At 35.4% G+C, this 24,596-nt stretch overlaps 1 protein-coding gene across 4 annotated transcripts in view; it reads right to left on the minus strand.

Annotated features, from left to right (window-relative positions):
* Positions 1–24,596, minus strand: part of Luzp2 (leucine zipper protein 2) — a 393,196-nt gene that overhangs the window by 191,213 nt on the left and 177,387 nt on the right. For 2 of the 4 annotated variants that reach the window (XM_021168299.3, XM_029479978.2), the window contains exons 2-4: positions 11,308–11,425; positions 6,046–6,116; positions 806–887 (exon numbers count right to left, since the gene is read on the minus strand). In XM_021168299.3, the coding sequence (XP_021023958.1) occupies positions 806–887; positions 6,046–6,116; positions 11,308–11,425 (271 nt within the window). Of the gene's footprint in view, positions 1–805; positions 888–3,418; positions 3,525–6,045; positions 6,117–11,307; positions 11,426–24,596 lie in introns of those variants that run through there. The other 2 variants (XM_029479976.1, XM_029479977.2) reach the window with 2 other exon arrangements.

Here is a 24,596-nt window from a genome sequence, read left to right on the forward strand (position 1 = left end):
GTGAATATCAGTGGTAAGAACCAAAATGTGAGGGTTAAAAGGACATCATCTTGCAAAGATGTGGGGATCAGTTGGCCTATTAATATGTCTTACCTTATGAATAGTTTGTAGGACTGATGACTAAGCAGATAGCATGGACCTGCCCCTGAGTGATCCCATATGATAGCTCTCTGACACAGCTTACAGATCTGCATAGACTAACTGGCTTTCAGTGCAGCTTCCATGTCATCCATGAACCATTAATGTAAGCCTGAGCTAGTTCCCTCCCTCCTCTCCCTCTTGGTTCATCCCTTATAGAGAATAGTAGGAGCTAGAAGACTACCACATTAAAATTCATCTTTTCTTTTGTTGTTCAATTTTTTTATTAGATATTTTCTTTATTTACATTTCAAATGCTATCCCAAAAGTTCCCTATACCCTCCTCCCACCCTGCTCCCCTACCCACCCATTCCCACTTCTTGGCACTGGCGTTCCCCTGTGCATATAAAGTTTGCAATACCAAGGGGCCTCTCTTCCAAATGATGGCTGACTAGGCCATCTTCTGATACATATGCAGCTAGAGACATGAGCTTCGGGGGTACTGGTTAGTTCATATTGTTGTTCCACCTATAGGGTTGCTGACCCCTTCAACTCCTTGGGTACTTTCTCTGACAAAGTATTATACTGATCAAAATGACTGAAGCTTCTGTTGTTGTGAGTTTACTTTTACTTTTTAAGCTGTATCTGTATAGTGCTGTGAGAAAAAGAAGAAATGAATTCTCAGATCCAAATCTAATAGGCAAAGAAGAAACACAAACACACTCACTGTGGCCTGGTGCTTCTCTGCTTTCTCAGATGTCTCTTTAAGCTGATTCTGCAGGGCTTCCTGGAGAGACTTCATTTCTTCCCTAGGTTAGTAGACAAAAGAGGAAAGGGGCAATATCACATGATTTTTGATGAACTTTACAGAAAGGTTTTTATATCTAACTCCATTTAAGGAGCAGTTAATTATAAATATGAAAAGCTACAGAGATACAAAAAGATGCATCTAAATACACCAGTAACAAGGGACTGGCTTTCATGAAAAAGCTAAAAGCTGGTTATATTTAAGGGAAATTGTCTTTTATAAGAATCCCACAGTGTGAGTCACTGTGAACAATGAAATATGTTCAATCAACCCAATGTACTAATTTGAATTGGAAAGTTAATTTCACTAACAGCATGTAGGGCATGAACATGCTGGGTCAAAAGTCATTATAGACTTCTGAAAAACATTCTTGTACCTTTCTGATCATCGTAATTTATTAATTTTATAGCATTCTGGCTTAGATATAGTTTATATTTCTGAGAATTTTTTATGGAATCATAATAGAAAGAGATTTAGTTCTAACTATAATTTCACAGGCACAGGAAAGAAATATATGATTATACATGCATAAACATTGTGCCCCAATATCATTAGCATGCATGGAATATGCCTTTTATAAAAACAGAGGTTGGTGGAGAAAAACAAATATCACATTGTCTCTCATATCCATAATGTAAATCAAGAAAGGTTCTCAGTGTAAGATTTGGGGAGATTAATAAATGATAATAATACAGTGAATATGGATGAAGTATGATGTGTGTGTGTGTATGTTTGTGTGTGATTGTGAATGTTATGATGGAAGACATTATCTTATATGCTAAATAAAAATTGGTATTTTCTGAATTCCTCTTTGGAACTTAGAATCCATACATATTAGATTGATGATATTTTCTTGCTTTGACTTGATTTTTATCATCCAAATTATCATCTCAAAAATATTAGATTATAGTATTGTGTGCATGTGTGTACAATAGAGTGCAAATATATGACATACGACCATGCCTAGAGAAGCTGTCCAAAGTCAACAGCAACAAAGCAGAGCACTGTTCTATATCATGAGAACCCAAAATATTTAAAATTCTGCAATTGATTGTGGGGAAACTAGCTGTGTTAATTTGTATAAGTGATAAAGTTCCCTCCTTGTAAATTTCTTTATTTAAAACTGGGCACAATAATATGGACATTTTGTAGGTTTGTGGCAACGTTTAAATGACCTAATGAGCTAAATGTTTAGCCCAAAGCCTGGAAATACAAATTACTTATTCTACAGCAGTTAAACAAACAAACAAAAACCCAACCCTGTCGAGACTTCTTGTATACTGTTTTTTTCTTAGCAGGATACCCCACAGATGGGGCCTTACTTTTCCTCTAGTGGGAGCATTCTGTGTCTTCTAGATTTCTGCTCTAGGTACTGTGATCATGCAAATTTAAGAGAAAGAGAGAGAGGGAGAGAGAGAGAGAGAGAGAGAGAGAGACTGAGAAACTGAGAGACACAGAGAGAATACATTTGGAATCATTCATTGTCGTCCTGTGCAAATTTTTCTTAATTCATAGTCTAAAGCTAATTTCTAGCTTTCTTGGGGAGAGTTACATATATGAACACTTAAGTGTGGAATACCAGATTTTTACAAAGAGATTTTGTAATTAAATATTACATAATTAACTATTAAATACATATCATAATTAAATGTTATGATAGTATATAAATATTAACTACAAAATAACATAAAATAAAACATGGTTGTATGTAATAGATATGCATATATTATCTATCAACTCAAAGTATGATATCAAATCAAGGTATGATATCTGTGTCTTATAGACGACTGGTGAACAAAGGGGTGGTACCATTGTGTCTGTAGCATATGCACTCGCACCTTTAGGAAACCATTATACTACTTCTATTGAGACAGAAAACAGAAGGAAGGAAGAGTGCTAGGGAGGAAAGAAGGCAACGGTCTTCAAGTACAGACTGAAATAGGAGTCATACATTACATGAAATAACTTACTTTTCGTTCTAGATTTTATATTCAAACTATCCATTGCTAGTTTTAAGCAACAAATAATATATTTAACAAAATTCTTTTATAGAAGATATGGGAATAAAAATAGCTAGCACTCTGGTATCTAAAGGTGAATAAGGAACAAGACAAAATATCAGTGATGCCTGTTAATGAAAGTCAGAGGAAAGGCCTGGAGGCAATGCTACTAGTTTCAAGCACTTGTTCCTCATGCAGAGAGACCTAGGTGCGGTTCCCAGCACTCGTGTTGTGACTCACAACCACCCATAACTCAAGTTCTAGGGGACAAGCTGCCTTTCTTGTGACTTCTATGGGAAGTAGATATGTATGTGGTACACATAGATACACGTAGCAAAGCATTATGCAATAAAATACATAAACATATATAAATAAATAAAACATTTTTAAATGGTAGAAGCAAGAATTCTCTGCATATCTATGTAGCACAGAATTACTAACTGATGGAGAGCTAGGCCTTACACCTACTAACCAACTGTCACCCCATTTTCTTCTGTCTCCCTTAGCCAGTCCACTGTTCTCACAGACTTACAGTTTCTATGCTGTGAGAGAGATGCTTCCAGGCTTGCTTGCTTCAGGACGATTTGATGATACAGTTAGACCTGACTGCTTCACAGCCGCTCTGGTGCAGAACTGAATCCCTAGTTCTAAGAACGAGAGGGTCCTGGGACACAGTCAGAATGTTCACGTGCTTGGCTATATTAGTACAGGTTTCCATATTGTGCAAGCATTGGGAAGCTTCTTTGTGTAGTATTTCATTTATATTTTTCTCTCAGCAAGACATGAATTTCAGGTGGTGATAAACTGGTATATCAGTCAGTAACTTACAGAGGAAAAAATCTTGCCATTCCCCAATCTTCCTTCCAGGTTCTAGAGAACATGCCACTAGTCAATACTCTTATAGTTCTCCGCGTCCTTGTTGCCTCTAGTAACCCTTCCCTCTACCCAGCAGAGAAAACAACGTATGGTTTGCCATTTACTCTTAATTCATTTCAGGACAAACATAGGATCATTTCTCTGCTTCCATCATTTTAGTAATGATACAGTATTGATTAATATCTCTCTATCAACCCCAGGGTCTTTTGGGAATACTCTCCAGGCTGTTATATATTTTTAAAATTCAATAGTCAGTATAGATTTACCACTCACCTATCTATTGATGTCATTATCAGGTATTTATCATCTATTATTTTCCTCCATCTCTTTCATACAACACACATATTTCTTGGTCTCTATTGTTAGAAATACCCCCCACACACACACATACACACTCACTTATATTATCACATAACTGTATATGGACACCTCATATCTGCTAGATTCATGTAAAAGTTGTCCCAGATACATAGAAACACTCTATTAATTTGTTATCTATTCATGAAGTGAATTCCGGTTCATTCAATTTGGTTTTGAAGAAGTTATCTACAGCAATGGATAAAGTTTACTGAGATTTCTATGCTGATTTTAATGGTAGACACAAAATAAGTAATTTATTTTTAATATGTTTTCTAATTTTGTATGAAACTGAAATTTCAGTACCAGTACATCTGCTTTATTTCATCTTTTTGTTGGAACAGATGTTCAGTCATCTTAGAACTTGTGGGTAATGCACAAGTGTAGATGATTTATTAAATATATTGCATAGAGGTAATGCCACTCTTTCACATGTTATTATAAACAGATAGATACCTAAGAAAACATAGTCCAAAGCAAAGTATTACACTTTTCCTCGTCTTTATCATACACCAGGCAACTTACCTGTACATCCTATATGATAAAAGCTAAATCATCTGACACAGCATGATTCTTACAGAAGTAAGTCTTCCTTCCCTAGTCTTCCCTGTTCTCTAGGAAGCATGGCTGCCCTACTGTTGACATCTTCTTTTCATCCTAAGTGGAGTTGGCATAACTATTCTCCTGAAATTAATGATCCCTCCCTGAACAGCTACCCACTGTGAGATCTACTCTGAGCCACCCCTCAAATTTTTTTGCCTCAGACCCAGTTCTCTCCAGCTTCATTAATCACTGACATCTGACTTGAGTTATTCTGATATTATTTTTGTGGGTTTTAAATATTTTTATTCAGTTGCTTTGATTGAGATGAAATGATTTGTTAAATTAATAATTTCCACAATTTTTAGTTTATTTTATCCAACAATTACACCTTTTGTTGACAATTTTTTTCTAGAAAAAATAGATTGCTGAATTGTTGTTCAATAGGTATCAAAAACTTTCCCTTTTTTTAATTGAAATATTTTCATTTTTACCAAATTCTACCAACTCCAAACCCTTCAGCCACCCCATTAGAATGTGGAGACTATTAAACTCCACACTTTTAAGAGGTTGGTGTTTTTAGGTTCATTAAAATTCCTTTATTATGAAACATGTATTAAGATAATTAGCTTTGTTTTGCAAATGAGAAACCCAAAACACACAGAGGTTAAAATCCAGTCTACACATCACCCAGACAGTAAGTGGCTGAGGTGATAAACTGCCAAGTCTGTAGCTTATTGTCTTTTGCTAATAGAAATTGTGAAAATGACAATACAGGATATAAAGTTATTTTAATATTAGCATCTAATAATGAAAAGCACAAACTCATCATTGCAGATAATAAAGAGTAATGCCTGACATTGATATTTTAACCACATTATTGATCTGGCCTGAAAGCATGTCACTGTTAATGACAAGTTTGAGAGTCAATATGTAAGATCAGCAGTGGAGACCCAGGCTGACATCAGGACTTAAATCAGGGATTTGTTCTGTCACTTGATATGTGTAATATTTTTGCACAGCTTTTTGCCTGCTGATCAAAAAACCAATACAGCATGGAATTATGTCGACATTGAATTTGATCATTATTTTAGAATTCAAATCCCAAGAATATAGATCTCAGCAATTTATTTAACTGTTTCTAGCCTAACTTATTTGCCCAGTTGCTGTCTAAAATGTAGATCTATTGTATGAGAGTATTATTTGCAAAAAGTCCAGTATCAATCTCACATGCAACCAAGTGTACCCAAGAAGAAAAGTTCATACATTGTAGTGGGTTTTGGTAAACTCCCTGGCTGTATTTTACTAGCTTGGCAGAAATAGAGGGGGTAGGGGTAGGGAGGAAGTTAAAAGAGAATAGGAACTAATATAGAGCTCCTTTCTTACCTTTGTTTCTGGCCTAGCTCCAGAAGCTTCTGGACGTCGGTTTTGGAAGATTGCTCATCATTTTTCAAAGACTGAAGGAGAAATGAGAGAAAGTCATCTTATTAAGATAAAAAATTGTCATTGTCATTCACTTGTATTAATTTTGTCTATACTTAGTCTCAGGTTTGAAGGCAGTTGGTTTATTGAATGAAGATATGAAAGTGGGTCCCCTCGACTATTGATGGGGCCAAGGATGTACACAGGGATTCCTGACACACAGTAGGACATTTTCACCTCTTAGTACACAAATAGGTTTGAGTTGAGGCTCATCAGGTATTGGAGAAAAATAATATCCTGCAAATACCTCATTTCCTTTTTAAAGAGAATTTTTACATTTTTTTTTTTTTATTTTCGGTGTGTGTCTGTGTGCTCACGTGATGTGTGTGTTGTCAAACATGTGATGGTGCAGGTGTGCAGGTCAGTGGACTGCTTTGTGAAGTTAGTACTATTCCAGATTTACATGTGTTCCAAACATGAAACTCCAGCCACCAGGCTTGTTTGGCAAGTACCTTAACACACTGAGCTATCTCTCATGTGCTCCTCAGTCTCTTTATAAATGAAATTAAAAAAAAATACCATCTCTAGTTCATTTAATGTTTGTCCTCTAATTTGAATTAGTTCTCGTGTAGTTCCAACAAACAGAAGGCCTCATAGAAAACTTGACTGCATAGGTCAGGGAATAAGCTGATTGAAGTTGAAAGCAGTCAAAGGCACATGCTTGTTCATTCATGTTTATGTCTTACTTCTAAGTAATGTTTTAGGACACATAAAGACAGAGGACCAGATAACTTCATGACTTGTCATTATACATAGGTATTAAGAAAATAATATATGACACTCCAGTCATTATTACTTATATACTCGTAAATTAAAGATTCAGAGGCCATAAATGAGACCAGAAATGTTCCCCGGGTGTTTCTTATACAAGGATCTTACATATTAAATCTTTCCTAATAACTTGCTTATTTATACTCAGTAACTGTTTATTAGAGTAACCTGTCATATTTGATATGGAAAGTTTAAAAAAAGAAGCAATAACCGTTTCTACAGAGTAGCTGTGAATTGTGGAAAATGACAACAGTGTAGCAGTGAGTGCATTGTTCCTTAATGTTTATTTAACAGACAACCTATCCTGAATTATGCAAAGACTTGTAGAACATGCTGCTGGTGTTCAACAGAGAACTTTAATACAGTGTTAGCTTTACCAGAGATACCTAGGGGCTGAGCTGACAATGACTAACTGAGAGTATCTCTAGGAAGTATTCAGTAAGCAGTGCTCTATGTATTTAGGGAAAACAGTTTCTCCTAACAGACAAAGAGGGCAGTATAAGTAATTAAAGTGGGAAATCTCAATATTCAGAAGACTGACTGATCAACATACATCATGGATCCACCTGGAGAGATCAAAAAGTCAGCCCTATGATTTCTTCATTTAATAAAATAGAGAATGCATAAAGGGACATTTTCATTTATGAGTTAACTCAGATGAGGGGAGGAAGAAAGACATTTAAAATGTGTTATGTATTATTGCCCATTGCCTACATTTGGGTTGTTTTGAAGAAAATGCAGATTAAAAAGTCAGAGGACTCTACTAAAAATTGTTTCAAAACAAAAACAAAAGCAAAAACCCTAGACATAGAGGTAGGGATATAAGTAAGTAGAGTGTGTCATTCAAGTTACGATTCAATTACTGGCTATACACACAGTTCAACAATAAGAAACCAATGGATCAGATAGATAACTTGTGGAAGACCTATTTCACATAGTTACTTTGTCTTCAGCAACATCCAGTGAAGAATATACAGGTATTTCATGATGATTTTGACTCTTTTAGTGATAGGAAGGTAGATTTACCAACTTATTGACTAACATATTTATTGATCATCCTATATTCTTCTTCCACACAGGATAAAGTTATGAAGAGTAAGTGCCTGGAAATCAATTTTCAAAAGGTAAGATTTCCTGCTTTTTATACTTTACATTAAAAAAAAAACCAAATGAATTTACAGAACAAACAAAAAATCTAAGAGGAACTGGATAGAGTAGTTAAGAGCACTCTCTCTTCTTGTAAAGGACCAGGGTTGGTTCAAAGCACCCACAAGGAGGCTAATAACTATCTGTAACTCCAGTTCCAAGAAATCTAACACCCTCTTCTGGCTTCCATGTGTACTGCATGCAAATAGTGTCCAGGATATGTGCAGGCAAAGCATTTATTCATAAAAATTAAACAGACAAACAAATAAATACTTTTAAGACATAAGAAAAAACTAAAAAAAGAAAATGTTAGTAAATTACTAAAGTAAATATATAAGAAATATATGTGTGATGTATTGAGGAACTCTGCCATCTGAACAGGACATGCCTGTTATCTTGAATTCAGAGTGACTGTGATCACTTCCAACCAATTTACCCAAAATTGAGCCTAATAAAGCCATCTTATTGAAGACAGGACATGTTTTTAATTCAGCTCAGCAGCTGGTAGGGTATCTGTCTGGCATGTGGAAATCTCCAGGTTCTAGCTTCAGTACTATTTAAACAAATGCACATAGTAGGATGCACATGTGATCCCAACACTCAGGAGGCATGGGGATGAGAAGTACACATTCATCACTGACTCCATAGCAAGCTCAAGGTCAGCATGAGAGCTATAGTGCATCTGAAAAGCCAGCAAGCCAAATAACCGAATTTGCCTAAGGTTAATGAGAGAGAGTAGATGCTTGTAGCCCATGTCTTATCTCATCTCCATACTCTTGTAATTAGCTTCAATTTAACTCATCAGTTCACCAAGAAAATTCACAAGAGCACTATTGACTATATCTATATAAACGAATTATATCATGCAATGCCACTGAAGAATTTAGTATATATGTAGGTGAATGCAATGAGTAAAGTCAGACATCAAAGTACTATTTTTTTTTGTCCTATATTATGTGGGATAGTTTTGGTGGGCAGTTGCTAGGTCTCTATGTGGGATGCATAGACATTTTGTTCACATTTTGTCAGGAAAAGTCACATAACACAGTTATATATTCATTTACTTTAAGTTTGAAATCCAACGTCATCCTTTGTTTATGAAAGTGACTTAACATTCTGTGATATACTTATGTATTCGCTCTTTATTTTATAACAAAAGCAATAAGGCTAATTTTGTGGAGAGTTTGCTAAAAGGATTTGTTAAGATAAACGATGGAAAACACCATGTGTGGTGGAATGTACCACAAAACAACAATCCCACCCCCCCACCACCAAAAAAAAAAAAAAATTTCAAAGTTGTAACAGCATTTCAGGGAGTATTTTTATCTTTTCAAAAAATATAGCTCCATACAAATCTTTCTAAAGCAACATTCTAGTTTATAAGGAGACACTTTGATTTAGGAATCAGTCCTGGGAACACTAATCACTGACCACTCCAGGGCATTTCACCATATGCTGGTAATACGATACGCTCCTGTGCCAGGTGCTCCATCCCCCTGAGAACAGACAGGTGTCTTGATTATTCCCCCCAGGCTTGTTTACCTGTTAATTTTCTTCTCAGTAATCTGTGTCTTGGCTTTCACAAGTAAAAGAAAATCAATCCATAGCCTCTTGAATCCTCCTATTTAGTTTTTGGAAATTTGATGCCTGGATGCATAACACCATTTTCCATGAATTGTGTAGTCCTCCTACCTGTCACCATATCCTACATGACAGTGGCTAGTTTTTACTCTTTCAACATGTACCACAACTTTTGCAACATGAATTTAAATAAGTTCAAATTCAGGCATTACTTACCTGTATACTCGTTCTAAACATTGCATTGCCAGCTCTAAAGGAAGATTGGTGTTCATGTGTAAATTAGATATGAGCTATGGAAAGATAACCCAGCATATGAGCTGGACTAAAGTCAATGAACTAGTGCCTGACTGTGCCATCAAAACAATGGCATCAACATATCACAAAGACCTTGAGGATCAAGATAATATACAGCCTGATTTCTGTGGTATGTGGAAAGGCTCTGAAGCAAAACAGCTTACATTTAAACTCTAGAGTCCTACTGACTTTCAAAAACAAATAACTTTCTCTAGACAATATTGCTTATGCAAGAAAAGTCACATCAAGATTACTGTCTCCTATATTTATTAAAAGAATTATATCATGGAATGCCACCAAGGAATTTAGTTTATGGTATATACTCAGTGAATTCAATGTGAAAAGTCCTACTTCAATGTACTGCTCTGTGTCTCTTAATGTTGTGTCTCAGAATGTTTTTTACCTTTGTGCATGCATTATGGGTTCTTGTTTTGTGTTTTTATTGAATTCTTGTGGGTTTGGATGTGTGTGTATTTGTATCTGTAAGTGTTTCTTTCTGTTTCTCCTTCAGCCCCCTTCCATCTCTTTGTTTTTGTCCTATTTTGATTAGCTTCTTTTATATTATACTTTATTTTATTATTCTCTCTTATATTGTTTTCTCCCAAGAGACAGAAGGGGTGAATCTTGATGGGAGGAGAGTTAGGTGAGAACCTGGAAGAGTCAGGGTAGCAGGAAACAGAATATATTGTATAAAAATAAATTTTCCAAAAAATTAAAAATGTATGTTCACAGGAGAAAAACAAATTGCTATCAGGTGTTTTAAAAAGATTTTTAGCTGGGAGGTGGTGGCACATGCCTTTAATTCCATCACTTGGGAGACAAAGGCAGGGAGATCTGGTCTACAGAGTACGTTCCAGGATTGGCAAGGCTACAGAGAGAATCCTGGTCTTGAAAAAACAAAATTCAACTGCCCCAAAAGATTTTTTTTTTACCTGAAATAGAACTTTCTTTTGTTTTGTCTTGTTTTAAACATGGTAGTCTCTTTTGTATTACATTTATCCATTTCTATAAAGAAGTTGTTCAAAGGATATTTAGAGCTGTCCAAGGGAAAATCTAAAATTCTCTTCCAAATATCTCATTCCTATAATACCTTTCCATCATTTTATAATAAGAAGAACACAGGGGTCAAATTGATCTTGGAAGCTTGGAGGAACTGATGGATTTTGCCAAACACAGTTTTCTCCTTTTGATGTTTGAAAACTGCAGGTCTCTGAACTATTTCAAAGTCTATTTTATTTCAAAGCTCAAATAATAATAAATAATAACTGGAATGGTTAAGCCCAGAGATGCAGAGAAAATTGTTTAAAAATGCATATCAGTCCCATGGGGATGAATGAACTCCTCTGCTGCTGAAAACATTAGTGTCCAACTCACCTGAAGGTTGACTTTGATCCCATCCAGTTCTCTGGATGTCTTTGTCAGCTGCCGTAGGACTGTGCTACGCTCCTTAAAGACTTCCTTCAGCTGCTTCTCTAGCTCTTCATAGTCCTGTCTAACACAGAAAAAAAGGTGTGAGAGCCCTCTACACACTTCCATCTGGCCTCAGGCAGAATCAGAAAGCCCGAGAGTTTCGGTAAACTGGACTGAAACTTTAATGGGCATTTCTACATTAAAGACTTCATGTACAGAGAGAGAACTATTCAGACTGAGGATTCCCAAGGCAGTATTTCCATGCATGCAAATTTAGTTTAGGTTTAGTTTAGAAAGAAGATAGTTTCCATAATTTCACTACTTTTTCTAGGCATTTAATATTTGTTGCAAGAGAAGGGGTTTGGGGAACTATCCCAGAAACTTAGGTATGTTTTTATACTGAGAATTACACTTAAGGGTAGAGCCAGTTAGACAGCAAGCACCCTGCTTTCATCCTTGGTCCACAGAGAAGAAAACTGGAGAGAAAGGAAAATATGTCCAAGAACCACAACTGCATTTTAAAGGCATGATAGGGAAAGGAAAATTATTATGAAAGTCAGTAGATGAACACAGAAATTCCAGTGAGCCTTGGACAAAAGGTGAAGTTTCTATACAAGCAAAGCTCATCATGAAAGTGTGCATGATTTGTTTGTGCCTATTTTGAGCTTGTGTGGCAAGAAAAAAGTATTTTCCTATTGAAAACAAACCAAAACCAACCAATCTCTCCCCAACACCCAAATCCTATGCCTAATAGAGTAATTAATTGGAACACATAAGAGAACAACAACAACAACAGCAAAAAAATCCAAGGAAGAATTCCTAAGAAAACACAAAAGATATATTATGGTAGTATATATGAATTAGTGAGACAATGGGAGAAAGTGCTTGTAAATCTATCAGTGCCAATAAAGGTAATTTCAATGAAAAAATGTCAGCTGTAAAGCCCAGATGAAAGTGAAAATCTGGTTGCTAGCAAGAACATATGGGAAGAGTTGGGGAAAGATGCCAGCTTTTGGAGTAAGACTCAGGTACTCATTTGGAGACTAAGGGGTTTAACTAAATATGTCTAGTTAGGTGGGGACAAGGTCAGATTTGTGATTTAAAAAGGTTTCCCTGTACAAAGATTTGAGAGTAAAGCTGGTCAAGAATGAGATGTAGACAAAGAATCCAACATGCAGCGGTCCAGGCTAGAGTCCCTGACCACATTAGATGCAAATATATAGGGAGCTTATGACTGGCTTTCATACATCGGAAGAAATAAAATGAATATGAAACCTGCTATTTTAAATTATTTTGCTTTTATTTGCCCTTTGGATAGATATGGAGGTTAACAATGATGCCATGTTTCAGATTTCAGCAACTTTAGGAACTACCCTTTCACCAGGAAGTCACAGAGTGGTGTGTAGTGAAATATGGTTGTATTCAGTTGTAAACTTGCAGAAATGAATACTGACCTTTCTTTTCTTTTTAAATCTTTTATTTATTTATCTATTTATGTATATACATATATATACACACACACACACACACACATATATATATATATATATATATATATATATATTTAAAACTCCAGATTTTATTCACCTCACGGTTTGCCCTCTGACTGTTCTACATCCCATACCTCCTCCCATCCCCTGTCTCCACGAGGATGTCCCCACCCCTACTCCCACCCCACCAAACCTCTAAACTCTCTGAGCTTCCAGTCTCTTGAGTGTTAGGTGCATCTTCTCTGACTAAACTCAGACCTGGCAGTCCTCTGATGTATATGTGTTGGGGACCTCATATCAGCTGGTGTATGCTGCATGGTTGGTGGTCTAGTGTCTTAGAGATCTGAGGTCCAGTTTAATTGAGGCTTCTGGTCCTGCTACAGGGTTGCCCTCCTCCTCAGCTTCTTCCAGCTTTCCTCTAAGTCAACCACAGGGGTCAGCAGCTTCTGTTCATTGGTTGGGTGTAAATATATGCATCTGACTCTTTCAGCTGTTTGTTGGGTCTTTCAGAGGGCAGTCATGATAGGTCCCTTTTTGTGAGTGCTCCATATCTTAAGTAATAGTGTCAGGCCTTGGGACCTCCCCTTGAGCTGGATTCCACTTTGGGCCTGTCACTGAACCTTCTTTTCCTCAGGCTCCTCTGCATTTCCATCCCTGCAGTTCTTTCAGACAGGAACAATTGTGAGTCAGTCATTTGACTGTGAGATGGCAAACCCATCCCTCACTTCATGCCCTGTCTTTCTGCAGGAGGTGGGCTCTACAATTTTCCTCTTCCCAATGTAGGAAATTTCATGTAATGTCCCTCCCTTTGAGTCCTGAGTCTCTCAAATGACAATGAAGCCAAACATATACAATGGAGATTAGAAAGCATCTTCAACAAATGGTGCTGGTCTAACTAGCTGCCGATATATAGTAAAATGAAATTATACCTATATTTGTTACCTTGCACAAATCTCAAGTCCAAATGGATCAAGAACCTCAACATAAAACCAGATTCACTGAATCCTATAATACAAGAGAAAGTGGGAAAGAGCCTTGAACTCATTGGCACAGGGGGAAATTTTCTATACAGAAATTTTCTAAATTGAAAATTAAAAACTGGAACCTCATGAAACTAGAAAGCTTCTGTAAGCCTTTATATGAAGACATAGCCAATAAGACAAATTGGCAACCTACAGATTAGGAAAAATCTATACTAACCCCACATCTTATAGAGGGCTAATATCCATAATATGTAGCGAACACAAGAAACTAACCACCAAAAAACCAAACAACCCAATCAAAAAATGAGATATAGAACTAAATGGTGTATTCAAAACAGAGGAATATCAAATGACTGAGAAACACCTAAAGAAATGTTCAAAGTGCTTTGTGATCAGAGAAATGCAAATCAAAATGACCCTGAGATTCCACCTGACACCAATCAGAATGGCTAAGATCAAAACTTCAGGTGACAAACACGTTGGCAAGGATGTGGAGAAAGGAACACTCCTCCAATTGCTGGTGGGGTGGCAAACTAGTATAACCACTCTGGAAATCAATCTGGAGGTTCCTCAGAACATTGGAACTAGTTTTACCTGAAGACCCAGATATACCACTCTTGGGCATATACCTAAAAGATGCCCCACCATGCCAAAGGGGCACATGGTTCCACTATGTTCATAGCTACCTTGTTTGTGATAGCCAGAAGCTGGAAACAACTCAGATGTCCCATGACAGAAAAATGGATACAGAAAATATGGTGCATTTATACAATGGAGAATACTACTCAGCTAATAAGAATGAAGACATCTGAGTTTTACAGGCAAATGCATAGAACTAGAAAATATCCTGAGTGAGGTAACTCAGACTCAAAACAATATGCAAGGTATGTACTCACTAATAAGTCAAAAAAATGTACAGAATATGCAAGATACAGTCACAGAAAAAAAAATCAACAGGCTGAAGGGCCCAAGTGAGGATGCTTAAGTCCCATTTGTGGGGCGGGGGTGGGGGGGGGTTGAAAAAAAGCAACAGAAAGGGGGGAGCGAGGGAGAGATTTGGGTTAGAAAGGAGATGGGGGAGAGGGGAACATGATCTAGTATTGGGTGTGTGAAAAGGACTGAAGCCCTGACAGCCAGCAGAAAGAATGGAAACAGGCAACCTCGTGAGGTAAGAGGTTGGGGGAACCCTTGAGAGTACTGACCTTTCTAAATGTCAGATTCTCTGTAACAACAACAAAAACAAAAACAACAAAGATACTGGCTTCATATGCTCTTGTGTTAAATTGTGTAGTTTATACAAAGCTTTGACCCCAATTCAAATAATATGAGGTTTTAAAAATGAGTTATGTCTTTACTCTGAAAAAGGTTTTAATGAATTTCATGGGTGTTCTGCCAAATGACAGAAGAATAATTTGCATTGTGGAGTTTTTCACTGTTTAGCAAATTTAGGTCATTTAGAGTAGGTTTCAGTGACAATTTTTGTCTTTTTTTTTTTTTTTTAATTTGCTAACTGAAGGTGTTTACTACCATTCAGCTTCTTCTTGTCAAAAGGAAATTGGAGTGGTTCATGGATAAGAAGCATACTATTCGGCAATGTCCTTGACACATACCTGGTCAAAAAATGATTAGTCAATAATCATACACTTATAGAGTGTCACCAGGGTTCATAAGTCAGATAAAAGAACTCACATGATATGTACTCACTGATAAGTGGATATTAGCCCAGAAACTTAGAGAACCCAAGTACAAGATACCATTTGCAAAACACATGAAACTCAAGAAGTACAAAGACCAAAGTGTGGACACTTTGCCCCTTCTTAGAATTGGGAACAAAACACCCATGGAAGGAGTTACAGAGACAAAGTCTGGAGCCGAGATGAAAGGATGGACCATCTAGAGACTGCCATACCTGGGGATCCGTCCCATAATCAGCCTCCAAATGCTAACACCATTGCATACACCAGCAAGATTTTGCTGAAAGGACCCTGATATAGCTGTCTCTTGTGAGGCTACGCGGGGCCTGACAAACACAGAAGTGGATGCTTACAGTCAGCTATTGGATGGAACACAGGGCCCCCAATGGAGGAGCTAGAGAAAGTACCCAAGGAGCTAAAGTGGTCTGAAACCCTATAGGTGGAACAACAATATAAACTAACCAATACCCCTGGAGCTTGTGTCTCTAGCTGTCTATGTAGCAGAAGATGGCCTAGTTGGCCATCATTGGGAAGAGAGGCCCCTTGGTCTTACAAACTTTATATGCCTCAGTACGGGGGAACGCCAGGGCCAAGAAGTGGGAGTGGGTGGGTAGGGGAGTGGGGGGTGGTCTGGGGGACTTTTGGGATAGCATTTGAAATGTAAATGAAGAAAATACCTAATTTTAAAAAAGACAAAATCAAGTAACAAAAAATACTAACAGTTCATCTCTGTTTCACCCAAATATAGTGTCATTTCATGTCTGTGGTTTCTTTTATACAATAAACATATACCAGATTATCATATAGTATATTATAAATCAAATTGATCGATAAAACACATTGACATTGTTTTGCATGAGAGCTGGTAGAATTTATTTCATTTTCAAAAGAACTCCAGAAGGTAGGCTTTCTTGCTAACCCTATTTTACAGTTGAAATAACTAAGTCAATAAGATAATAAATCACTTTCAAGGACAAGATGCTATTATGGAAGTGGTCTATCAGTCAGCTCAGAGCTCCCTGTCTCAGCCACTTCTCCAAAAATATACTGACTTGAGAACAAGAGTGCTGACCTGGCTATGAGTTTAGAGAGAAATATTCATCGTGAATTCCATAAAATTTATAGTCTATTGCTTTTTCCTTTTATATAACACATATGGATGTTCAATATTGCTTTTGCTTATTTCTTATGATTTTTCATTAGATTAAATTTTGAGTATTATTTCTATTGCTATGTTTAATATAGTTTGCAATCATTTTAACATTCATTATTATATTAAGTGTTTCTAATCTTCATGAGAAAATTCACCACAGAACTTTAAACAATTTATTGTTCAGTACATGTGAAAGTAATTATGAACAGGATACAATTAATTAGAGATATATAGCCAAGAAGGTTAGTCAACTAATCACTACCTTCTAGTTTTAAACGTTGTAACCCTACAGAGTAGAAATGGGCAGAAGCGAGCACAGTATGTTTGATTTATAGTAAGTGATGTTTATCTTCCAATAAAATTTTTCTTTAAAAACATAATAAAAAGGCTCATCCGTCACCAATGTTCTGCCATTGGCTTCATGTCTCCTGGATGTCTGACCAGCTGATTTGTGCTATTAACCATTCTGCTGTGTGTGCATTTCGTTTGATCTTATCATTGCATGTTTAGAATTCCCACTTTCCTTTCTCTTATGAAGTAATGAAATCCAGGTCTATGGCTATACACATATTTCTTTGACTATTTCTGGACAAATACTATTCTAATAGATGAAGACAGTGTATTAAACTATTAAGATAATTTCAATATGTGATAGTAAGCTTGCAGTCTCTGAAACATATTAGTTTATCCAAGCATTTGATATTTATTTATACTTCAACATAGAACAGACATTGTCTTCCCCTTTTAGAAAATGCATGTGAATGTCACAGGACTGGAATCTGTATTACTCACTACAGTATTGCTGTGATGGTGACCATGACCAAAACATTGGGAGAGGAAAGGGTTTCATTCTTTTTATAGTTTGTAATCCATCATCCAGGGAAGTTAGAGCAAGAATTTAAGGCAGAAACGTGGAAGCAAGAAATGATACAGAGCCTGATCTACAAAGTGAGTTCCAGGACAGCCAGGGCTACACGGAGAAACCCTGTCTCAAAAAACCAAAAAAAAAAAGAAAAAAAAAAGAAATGATACAGAAACCACAGACAAGTGCTGATTACTGCTCTTTCTTCACAGCTTGTATAGCCTACTGTTTTATGGCACCTAGGACCACAACTCCAGAGGTAATACTGCTTACAGGGAAATGGCTCCTCCCATGTTAATCATTAATTGAGAAAATGTTACAAAGACTTGCCTTCAGACCAGATTTATAGAGGCATTTTCTCCGCTGTGGTTCTCTGTTCTCAGATAAGTCTAACTAGTGTCAAGTTGACACCTACTAGACAACACAGTCTCACAGCTACTTTGCAATATACTTTTCAGATACTTTATGAGATAATAGTTCCATTTTCATAATTTTTTGCTTCCATTTCTCTATGTCAGTCCTCCTCACTTTTAAGTCAGGTCAGACTGCATTTGTAAAGAATGTCACAACAAATTACTCAAGAATGGGTAGTGATAAAAGTACAATTTTTGTGACACAATTATGGATACTTGATAAAAACTTCAAGCTGGTTCAGGGTTGGATTTTGAAACTGCAGGAATATTCTCTGCTTTGGACCTCTCTTAATATAGAGAGCCTCTTCTCCCAATTTCTTGCACATCTTTTTTTCCTGTGATTCTATGTTCAAAATTTTTTAATTGTATAAGATTTAGTCCTCTTTGTATCCCACCATAATGAATGCACTTTTTTTATAGAATATGAATTTACTTCTAATTTATCAATTGTTACAATTTTGATGTACAAAAAATCATAATAATTTTCTAATATATTTCTGAGCTCAGTATATATATATAGTCTGTGATAATTGTTCTATGTTGAAAATGTATGTCTATGATTTGATATTAAAATATCTCTCTTCATAATTCATAACTTATTTATTTATCATTTATCTCTTACTTATTATATACTGCTTAATTAGCTATCATCATCTGTCTTTATCTATCTATCTATCTATCTATCTATCTATCTATCTATCATCTACCTTCCTGTCTACCTATTATCTATTTCCTTTTTTTATGTATCATTAAAGAACCAACCATCTATCATCTCTTTGCTTATCATTTATCAATAAGTGTTTTATCTACCAGCTATCTGCCTATCTACATATCTACTACTCATATATCACAGAATTGTCACCTATCAAGCAATCATCAATCAGTTAACAGATAAAGAAAGGAGGTATATTTCTTTTTTTTTTCTCGAGACAGGGTTTCTCTGTATAGCCCTGGCTGTCCTGGAACTCACTCTGTAGATGAGGCTAGCCTTGAACTCAGAAATCCGCCTGCCTCTGCCTCCCAAGTGCTAGGATTAAAGGTGTGCGCCACCACGCCTGGCCAGAGATATATTTCTTGTATATTCTGATTCACTTATAAAAAGGTCTGTTTCAAAGAAAAATGATTTAAGCATTAAAACTCTTATCATCATTCTTGCAAAGTTGGCTCCCTTAAACTCTTCTGTTTCTTGTTTTATTAATATTGTTTTGTTTTTAATTCTCCTCAATGAATTTTAGGATTATAATGTTAAGTTTTTATAAACCCCATATTGGGAGTTTAATTGAAAGTGCACTCACTAAGTTGGACTAAGGATATAGATAACATCTGTTCATCTAACCACATAGAAATACACATAGTTTCATATGTTATTCTAGCTCATGTTTATGTTTGAGTACAACAATGAAATTATTATTGCAATTACTGCTTTTTTTGTCGAGCTTATCGTTGTTGTGATTATTTTTCCATTTAATTGCTTATTAGACACTCCTGTTTTTGAAACTATAAATTTTGTAAATTCATCTTTATTCTAGTCACTGTATTTTACGTTAAAAGCTGTCTTGATTTTCAGTTAATTGGAGGAGGAAGCCATATTTTTTGTTGTTATTTTTGAGCCATGAGACTCCATACAACCTTTTCATTGGCTTTGCTGTATATCACTGTTTATCCAGTGATTGTCCACCCTGGCCTGCACTTGATACAGTTTCCAAAGCAATGTTGACAGAGAAAATGAAAGAAACTGTTCTTCCTGATCGCTTACAAAAATGTATCACATGGGGATCATTATTGACTATAGAGATTTGTAAAATTTTCAGAAGGAATTATTTTTTCAGACCACTCATAAGCATGGATGATACTGTGGTACTGGCTGGGTACACTCAAAAATAAACACAGTCTTGTGAAAAATTCATTAACCAATTAAAAACTGCATAGATCAGAAATTTAAGGGATAGAAAATATGGGAGAAGCACCAATATATCCTTAATCATTCATTACATTCACTTCCCTCCCAAAACATGACCAGGTTGCTGACACCCATTCTTTATGATAGTTCGCCAATTTTTGCTTCAACAAAGTGTGATAGAGAATAATCTATTGCAAGCTGTCTTCTCCAATATGGATAGATAAATATACATGTATCTAGTATTTGTGTGTTTATGAATAGTGCTTCTGACTGTTATGAATAATGGATATTTCATATAACTTGTCTTGTTGAGATGTGAATATAATCATACCAGAAAATATCTAAATGCCTATAAATAAAATACCTGCACCACAAAATATTCACATAGTCACACATTTGTTCAGTAACCATGGCCAATAAATTGAAAAGGTTAAGTTATGGAGTAGGACAGGTAAGGACGTTTTGTCGCTTCATATTTTTGTCTCTACTGGCATTTTCAAGATTGTTTTTTTAAATTCAGTAAGTTCAGTGACTCTGAATAGTATCTCACTATTGCTTTAGTGCACACAACAATGGAACTCATAAGTTGAACATGTTGCAGAAATGGCATTTACATATTTTCCCTCCAGGACGTGTCCACAACTTTTAACTCTTTTTAGCAGCTGTCCATTGTGCATTATAGATTTGCAGTTGATGCTCACATACTACTTGTATGAGCACCAGCTGAAAGTGATAGTTGCTAAGTAGGTCACACATTACTAGGTACTTACAGCCTTTACTACTTTTTCGCAGTTAAATTTATCACCACAAATTCATGGCTCTTTACCACTGATATCATGGCTTTTTAGTACTCAGGTGTATCTGAGAAATATATGAAAATATTCTAGTGTGGTTACCAAGGTTAACTTTTTAATCATCCATTTAAAAATATCACGAATTAGATGTTTGTATATGATTTTGTTCCTAGTTGAGTGTTTATTAAAACATTTATTTGTAGAATATTTTAAGCTTGTAATATATGAAATATTGCCTAAGTAATGGTGATTTCTCTTTATTGCCTTAATTTAGTACTAAACTCAAGAATCTATTTATGCTTAAGTGTTTAATAGAATTTTGGTATAATCATCTTCTTTCAGATTGCTGTGTAGAACTTCCAATATTTTTTATAGACGTTTGTGATAAGCCTTCTTTTTCCCTTTCTTTCATTCTTTTGTATGTATGCAAAAAAAAACATGTTCCTGAATTCTTGAGCATTTTCTTGTAGCTCTTAAAGGATTTTGGTGTATCATTGTTTGTTGATTCTTTTCCATTCTGTAGGTGCTATTCCTTCACAATTCATTTATTCTTTGTCTTTGCTATGTCATCTGCAACAGCAGATTTTAAACTGTACCCCACTCACTGGCCACACCATACTCCTGTGAAAGTGTGGTGCACACAGCCACCATGATTTTTGGATCATTTTATGTCTGTTACTTCTCACAGGCTGATGGCCATCTGCAAAAAATATTCTTTTAAATTAGAGCTTCTAAAACTTTGGATTCATAACCTCTCCATGTGAGAAACTTACACTTTTTCCTGAGAATCTTAATGTAATCCTAGTCGAGAAGGTCTACTAAGTATATTTGTGAATTATGGAACTGTTAGTAATGTTTCATAAAAATCATGTTATGATAAGTATTTTATCTGTTTACAATATTATTAAAGAAGATGCACGTTTACATGCTAATAGGGCAGACACACTGCTCATTAAACTGTGAGTTTTCTCCTTCTGTGAGGCCCTGAAGGTTCCCCTACCTTATGTTTAAGGACTTATAGTACTCTGCTTATGAATACTTATTTATGTAGTGCACAATTCAAGACCTGAAGCAAGCAATGGAATGTCTACTTTACCCTTCCCTCCAGCATCCAGCTGATGTTATAGATATATCCCATCTTCTACTGTATTTTAGAATCCTTGCCAACTCACCTCACTGTCATGACATATGCCTACTCTTGTTCCGTTTCTGTGATAATAAAAATTTTTTATGGTCTCAATCTGAACTGCTTAAAGATCTTGAGAACAAAGTGTTCTCCTTACTGTAATTGTGTCTGGAGTAGTTTTCTTAATTAAATACAGATTGTTCAGTTTGACATCACAGCATGAAACTTCTAATAATTTCCAGCTAGTTCAAGGAATTAACGTTTATACTTTTCTTTGATTCAGACATTTGTTATCCAGCTTTATCTACAACCTGTTTTTTTTAATCCAGATCGAAACATCACCTTATTGTCCTAAAATGTGAGTGATCATCTCCATACACTCTAGCATGTAACCTGTTATATGCTAGCATATAACCGTTTTCTGAGAAAACACATATGATTTCTATTTTATAATTATTTGTTAGATTTTATATTTTAAAGAATGATTGCACAGTCCCTTATGTAATAAGTTTGTAAACCCATTTTTTATTACTAAAGTCATGATTTAATTTAACATTTTGAAGTATCTTTGTTTCTAGGACAACAGTAGCTATCCATATATATGATTATATTCTATTATTCATCTCTGTTTCTTTTCACTTTTTCTTAATATTTTAAATTTTGGATAAATTTCTTAAGGTTTGATTTCTTTCAGATTGCATTTTGTTTTTGTTTTAAAGAAAAAAACCCATAAAGATAAACCACATATTTTTGGTGTTATGCTTCATAAAATCCAAAGCTCTGAATAGACATATAATATATAAAATAGTTTTTTCAGCGTAGAATAATGATAACAATGAAAGAAATACAAACTTTTATTCACTCAATTTGAAACCTTTCTACTATATTTAAAATGTATTCATCATGGTATTCATTAATTTAGATCCGTTTTATATTTAAAGCACAAATGTCTAATATATTATGTATATATGTCAGGCATATATTGAGAAGTTTACATGTATCATTAAATGTCTATAAAGTTTCTTAGAAATATAAATAACTTCATGAATATATCATAAATACTAAGGTCATTTAAATAATGACTACAAGTTTAAATGGATAATAAATGAGGTTTCATTGTATATATCTTTGGCTATTATATATCTTTGGTATATATAATACCACTACAATAAAGAAATTGGTTTTAGTTTGCTTTCTTGTTGCTGTGATAAAACAGTAATGAAAACAAACTTGGGGAAGGAAAGGACTTACGTGGTTTATAATTCCCTGCTATAGTCCATCATAGAGGAAAGCCAAGGCAGGACCTCAAGGCAGGAACCTGGAGGTAGCAACTTCAGCATAGACCGTGGAAAAACATTGCTTATTGGCGTGCTCTCAAGCTCACATTTAGCTACCTTATAAGAGTCCCAGTCTCTCCCCTATCTTGCTCTTTCTTTCTTTCTTTTTCTTTCTTTCTTTCTTTCTTTCTTTCTTTCTTTCTTTCTTTCTTTCTTTCTTTCTTTCCTTCTTTCTGTCTCTCTCTCTCTCTCTCTCTCTCTCTCTCTCTCTCTCTCTCTTTCTCTCTCTCTCTCTCTCTCTCTCTCTCTCTCTAATCTATCTATCTAAATGCTACATTTGTGTAATTTTAGGAAAAACATGTTTATAAGCCCTGTATGATCCTTAGTCAAATTATTCAAATAATGCAAAGAATTACTAAATATAGTAAACAGAAGTTCAATTCATAGCAGAGCAAACAGTAACTATAAAGACAATCTAGTTGTGAATAGTGTCATAAATTGACAAGTCATGTAGTTTTAGCTGCTTTTGTCATTCCTATTGGGATACTAGAATTTTTCCTGATCATAGCTAGAAGTTCCAGTGAAATTATGGAGAAGACAACATATTGAGGAAGACAACAGTAACTAGTAAGTATAATTCTGTTTCCCAAACATATGTGAGAAGAGGAGTCATGTTTCTTCTAATGCAACTGTGCCGAGTGGAGTGTTCATATAGAGCATTCCTGCTAAATAACAGCTGGTTTAAAGCTGAAAGCTATAAATGTATTTTTTACATAGAATAGGTAATATTTGAAATATCAAATCTAACGAAAAAGAAAGTGCAAAACCTGTCTCTGTGAAAGCAATTGAGGAGGGCATTGCATCTGTGTGAAAGCTCTGAGAAATTTAGGAGAAAATTTGCTTCTATGTATGCTTACTATTTGAATATTTCTCTTTGATATGACACTTTGCAAGCAGGCAATGTTTGTTAAACTAAATGGGTTGTTTTTTCTTTTTGAGACACTTATGAAAATATACAATATACCCAGAAAAACTTCCAGTTACATGCATATATATATATATATGTATGTATATATATATATATATATATATATAATATACATATACTTAAACCAATGAAGGACATGGATAGCTGAAAGATAAGTTTACTTATTTCCCAGTAAGAATACCTGCTCTGGAAAAAGTCTCTTGAGGTCTTTAGCTGTGCTTGTATGTGTTTGTGTGTGTGACATGTTCATGTGTGTGGTCATGTGTACATGTAAATGCATGTGTGTGTGCATGAATGTTACATGTGTGCATAATACATATGTGTGCTTATATATGTATGTACACATATGTATGTGCATATGCATGCATTCTCTGTGTGTGGGTGTGTGTACATGTATGTGCACCTATTTGTTTATTTGTTGTTCACTTGTTACACAAATCCCCCTTTGGAAAGAATGATATTTGGAGTGAGTGATAAGTTAATTTTAAGAGGTACAGAAATGTTTACAGATACTTTCTTAGAGATAGTTTGAGCAAGATTCCTATTCCCTGGACCGTTACTAGAGTAAAATGG

Source organism: Mus caroli, unplaced genomic scaffold (assembly GCF_978045245.1).
Source record: "Mus caroli unplaced genomic scaffold, Mus_caroli_1 scaffold_8, whole genome shotgun sequence".
Lineage (NCBI taxonomy): Eukaryota > Metazoa > Chordata > Mammalia > Rodentia > Muridae > Mus > Mus caroli.